General features: G+C 39.7%; 1 protein-coding gene across 1 annotated transcript; it reads right to left on the minus strand.

Annotated features, from left to right (window-relative positions):
* Positions 1-1,537: 1,537 nt before the first annotated feature.
* Positions 1,538-4,370, minus strand: LOC149222189 (uncharacterized). Its single transcript, XM_089383060.1, has one exon. It carries the CDS (start codon positions 4,031-4,033, stop codon positions 2,261-2,263), a length of 1,773 nt encoding a protein of 590 aa, XP_089239186.1. The 5' UTR covers positions 4,034-4,370; the 3' UTR covers positions 1,538-2,260.
* Between the last annotated feature and the right edge of the window lie 1,630 nt (positions 4,371-6,000).

Consider the following 6,000-nt stretch of genomic DNA (forward strand, 5'->3'; position numbering starts at 1 on the left):
CACATTTTTTAATTTTGGATAGCTCTTCCTTTTGCTTGTGTAAGTTGCTAACCTCGTTTTGTATTAAAGCATTGTACACAATATTTATATGAATAATCAATAGAAACTTTAAATTTTAAAAAAAAAAAAATCATCACGCAAAAAATTACAAAACTGAATTTGAAAAAAAAAAAAAACTAAATAACACCCTCCCATGGCTTTCTTTTATAGACTAAGAAGGCCAGGCGAAAAGAAAAGCCCTAATCTAATTTTGTGTTAGAGAAGTGTGCCCACTAGGAGAAACTAATCATGTATGCAAGTAAGCACTTTCTACCTAGAAAAGTACACCTTATCTACAACTAGATATTCCCCTAGCTCATGCTCTTAAGCTAACTTTAAAACAAAAACTAACTAAAGATAAAAGGAGCCTACTTCTAAATCTGGAAATCAAACTCCAAGAGGAAAAAGAAAAAGAAAACCATCTATTTTAGAACTGGAATGTTAAATCCGTAACACCAGTTATAAACAGGAGTACATGAGGTTGCCTCCCCTACATAACTGCATCACAGTACCCCAAACAACCTAGTGTCAGGCCCTCATCGTGACTGCCCAAGTACAGTGCACAGGTATTTGAACTGCTGCTGTTGAAGAAGACTGCCACTGAGGGAAAGCACAGTGACTGATGCAACATGTAAAAATTAACAGCCCTCTGTACCATGAGCAGGGAGCAACTTGCCCCTCTCGGCCCACATCAACTGGTTCTCACAAAGGTGACAATAGGCCCCACCATCGGCCTGGGAAACAGGTACATAAAAGGTGCGAGCTCCACCATGCCATGACAAAGACTTCTTGAGGTTGGCCTTGGCTATCTCTTAATGGCCTAAGCCTCCCACCGATGGATGGGATTCGGTGCAGTAGATAGATGAAGATCCTGCGATTACTGGTTGGGGTCCCACCCCTGATGATCATGACCAGCCCCCTTCTGATGCTGCCATTATTACTTCGTGGTTTGTCTATTACTCCGGTTGTGGCCCTATGTCTATTTGGACTTTGGACTAGTACCTGGAATGTGTGCGGTAGCAGGTGTTTTGAGTTGAGCCTGTCCACGCTTTTAATTTTTGGATAGCTCTTGATTTTGCTTGTGGAAGCTGCAATTGTAACCCATCTCTTTTTGTATTAAAGCGCTGTACAAACAGTTTACATTAATAGTCAAAAGAAACATTAATTCAAAAAATAAAAATAAAAACAAAATGCTGAAGGTGTGAGCATTACAGAGTGTTACTCTTATTTTGAATACACGAGGATGATCTTATACTCCAGTTTCTCACAGTTATGCCAAATCAACTTCTATATACTCAAACCATGAGTCTCTAACTGTACTCAAGTTACTCTGCAGTAAATAGAAAATGCTTAAGAGAAAGGTACATGAAAACATGCCTCTTATTATGTCGTCATCCTACTTCTCAACTCATGCTCAGAAAATATGTTCAATTTTTAATATAGAACTACCTGGCAATACAGTAAATTTGAAGCATGCATGTGGACAGAAGTAGAGATCTGCTCAAAAAATTTCTTTCCTACAGGAAAGACTATCAATAAATGACAATGTTGATTGGTATTTTATCCATGTTGATTGGCCTTTTAACCATGTTGGGCTACTTAGGAAAGCTTTGCTCCAGCCCTCAAAGATATTGTGATGTAAAGCCGGCACAGATGTAGTTGCTACTAGAGAACAGCAACACAGTTCCAATGGAAAACCAAAAACAAAATTGTTCCCGAGAGTCAAGTCTGCCTCATAGAAAAATAAAGATTTGCTTCATAATTTGGTAAGCTTTTATTTTCACGTGACTGAGTTTTAGCCTTCCTCTTCACAGTTTATGTGGATGCATGCTTGGAATACAGTTATCAAGAGACACCCTTGTTCTATTGAAGTAGATCTATCCAGGGCTCTGTATCTAGCTATGAAATTGGAAAATATATCTTGATGTCTCATTGGTAGTAAGGATGTCAGACCTCATTTATTAATCAACCAGCTAGATCCTCAATGGCCCACCTTGGAGATATACAGAAAGACATTCTTCAAACAAGTTCATCGAGAATATTGTCTCCCTGCCCTTGGCATTGTGTCAGAGAGTGATGAGCATCCATTACAAACTCACTTTGTGACGTGTATTCGGTTGCAAAGATTTCTTGTAAAGCCATGGACCTTCAAAACTGTCCATATTCCATGACGTAAAAAACAGGAAAACAGGTATCTTGTCAAAAATCTCTGTACAACTGCTCACCTACCTGTAGTTTCACCTTCAAGAACTAAGGCATTCATGAAATTCTCTGTGACCACACCTCTGTCGACTAACTCAGTCCGCAGCTCTATGGCCTCACCTCTCCTGCCTTCTTTGGCTATGCCTTTAATCAGAGTAGCATAAGTTGTTTCTCTGGGCTTACACCCTTTTTCAACCATCTTACCCAACATATCAATGGCTTGGTCTGTCATTCCTTCCATACATAAAGCTGAAATGAGGATGTTAAAAATTAACATATTAGGCTCACAGTCTGTCTCTCCCATTTGATTATAGAGCTTCATGGCTTTGTCTACCATACCCTCCTTGCAGAAACTATTAATTAATGAACAATAAGTCATCACATCAGGTGCAAAACCCTTGTCTATCATCTCTTCTAGAATCTCCATAGCTTCCTCTGGCTTGTTATTTTTGCAGAGCCCATCAATAACTGTAGAGTAAGTAATCCTCACAGGAATACAGCCTTTCTGCGCTAACTGCTGAAGGATATATACAGCTTGCTCTACGTTTCCCCTCTTGCAGAGGCCTGTCAACAAAGTAGTATAAGTGACTACGTCAGGAAAAGAACCAGAGGAAACCATCTGCTCCAAGCAATCAATTGCCCGGTCCATATTTCCTTCTCTACAGAATCCATGAATTATTGGGTTGTAACTCAAAGCATCAGGAGCACACCCTCTGTGAACCATCTCATCCAAAAACTCGATTGCTTGAGCTATATTCCCATTCTCGCAAAGAAAATGGATCAAGATATTGTAAGTGAAGACATTCGGAACACATCCCTTCCTGATCATGTGGCCTAGAAATTTCTCTACCCTATCCCATCTCCCAGCATTGCATAGGCCATGCAGCAAACTGTTATAGGTACGCACATTGGGCTTGCACCCTTTAGCCTCCATATCATCAAGAAGCTTCTCCGCTCTCTCCAATCTGCCCTCTTTGGCAAGCCCATTAATCAAAACATTGTAGGTCACCACATCAGGACTACACCCCTTAGTCATCATCTCATCAAACAACTTCATTGCCTGATCAACACCGCCATCCTTCCGAATACCATCTATCAATATTGTATAAGTATAAACATCTGGAAGACAACCTTTCTGCAGCTGGACATTCAAAAGCTCTACAGCTCGGTCCAATTCCCGCCTTTTACACAAGCTCCTCAGCAATGTATTATATGTCACAACATCAGGAGGGCAGCCCCTTGAATCCATATCAGCCAGTAATTGCATTGCCATACCCATATCACCCTTCTTACAATGCCCACCGATTAATACATTATATGTTATAACATCAGGATCACAACCTAACAAAAGCATTTTTTCAAGAACCCAACTGGCTTTGTCCGTTTTACCTTCTTTGCAGAGACCACCAATGAGGTTTGTGCAGGAGACCGCATTGGGAATCTGCCCTTTGGCTACCATGTATTCAAAATGTTTGACGGCTTCTGCTATTCTGCCTGTTTTGCAGAACTTGTGGAATAATTTGTCGACTTTCGACCATCGTGCGTTTGGTACTGAGTCCGTTTGAACCCATACTCTTTTACTGGACATTAATTTCACGGACCGATTAACTTTATCGTGCTTCATGTGACCGCGGCTTTTGCTTTCGCAGTTGATGGATGATGATGTGGGCAATATGAAAAACCCAGCCCAAAGAGATTTATGGTTGCTACGGCTTCTAGAGTATGAAGAACCGTGCTGGAATAAGATTGGTGAAGAGGAAGGCAGAAGTGCCATTGTCTGCTGAAGGGCCATTTTAATGTCTGCTATACTAAGTTTGTTAATCTGTTTTCAATATACTGGCTAACTCACCGCTCTTCTTTTAATCCAGAGCAGAATTGATTTACTTGCAATGACAAGCTACCTCACTGCCTTTTCAATCTAGAGCAGAATTGATTTGCTTGCAATGACAAGCTACCTCACTGCCCTTCCAATCTAGAGCAGAATTGCTTTGGATTGCAATGACATTGGCCATGGGTGTTGGTGTATAACAAATCCAGAACAAGTTGCGGCATATGTTTTTAAAGAGTTCGATTATGGTAGCCCTACGGGTAGAGCATTTGGTGGGTGGAGAGCGAAGCCTCGGAAAGCGTCAAATATGTGGGAATGACGGGCATTAGGCAATGAGCTAGCGACATAATGTTGCAATAAGTTGGGGCTTTTCACGGACATTAGATAATGGGTTAGCGACTTATACCATTAACACATCATTTTATTTGCGACTTAGTTAAAAATTAGATTGCCATATGTGGGGCATCTGCACTTTAGTATCAAAGTTAAGTTAAAATTATAGGGAGCACTTTTTTCTTTTTCCTTTTCAATATAAAAAGTTGTTTTTGGTAACACTTTCTTATTGGTCCTGGCCCTGCGGTATGGAACTAATGGAACTATTAGTAATTAGTTTTAGTTCCTAGCTTTAATCAATGTTCAAATTAATCTAGAGTTTTTATCTTTGTTTTATAAAATATCATTGTTTAACATATTAAATAGATGTAATGATTTGATAGACCAATTAAATGTTTGCTCATCTTATTTGGCCTCTTCCTGAAGTAAAGAGGGTGTTGGAATAAGGAATCATTGAGAGGGAGGTGAATCAGTTATAGTGAGGTTCTTAAAATTTGTATAAGTCTTTAATTCTTTTCACTACTTTCAGTTAGTTGTGAGAGCATTCATACACAATACAAATGAAAAGCAAGATAAGGCATTCACATGTACATACAATCCATCACATGAGCAGCATACACATATTGACGCAGGTATTTTTACGTGGAAACCCAAAGGGAGAAAACCACCAATATGTTTGTAATTATGATGTAAATTAGCACCTACTTAATGACATCAATTTGGTTATGAGCACCCACTCGCAAGAGGAACCAACCCCCTTAAGATAGCAAGCCACTACTTGCTAAGAGGCACCAACCCCCTTAAGATAACAAGCCACTACTTGCTAAGAGGCACCAACCTCTTATGAATGCAGGAAACTACCTGTTCTAGCCACTATTCTACTTTTCATACAATTTTCAAATTGAAAACAGAGGCAAATGCATATACATAGAAATACAAATCTAGTCTACTCCAGTACCAGTTTCTTTCCTTCAACTCCCCAGTTCTCCTTTGAACTGTGCTCTCTACTGCTCAACCAGCTCAGGTCTCGACCCTTTGATACGCCTTCTCTTAGTGACACTTAGCTCAATCACATACCCACAACATTACACTCTGTAACACTCAACAATTATGCATTCCTCCAAATTGCACAACTGTAAATCTGGGTTTTGTTTCACTAAAACATAGTGATCGATGTTGTCTCTGTCAGCCTTCACTCTTCCATTCACACTATTAGAGTGCACTCTTGCATGGCTCTCCATCTTGTTGTTCCATCAAAATACAAGGCCACTGAAACTACATTAAGCAGTGAGAATGGGGTTCTTGTGTAATTTCTTCACTCAATAACTATCGTTGCATTACAATTACTGCAAAGAATGGCCACTTGAGTGTCTCCCATACTGAGAATAAATTCTCAGTCAAATTGAACACTACAACAAGGCTCTTTCATGCTGGTGTAATTTGTGTTCTCAATCACGATAACTAATTTAATGCAGAGGATGGACTTATGAGTGATTCCTTGTGCTGAGAGTTAAATCATGCACTCTAGAGAGGCATTTCATGCTTACAAATTGATCCTAGTGAACAACTTGTACCTCAAGCATGGCTTTCTTGCTTCA

Source organism: Pinus tabuliformis, chromosome Q (assembly GCF_031772625.1).
Source record: "Pinus tabuliformis cultivar Carrire ecotype Pingquan chromosome Q, CPIR1, whole genome shotgun sequence".
NCBI lineage: Eukaryota > Viridiplantae > Streptophyta > Pinopsida > Pinales > Pinaceae > Pinus > Pinus tabuliformis.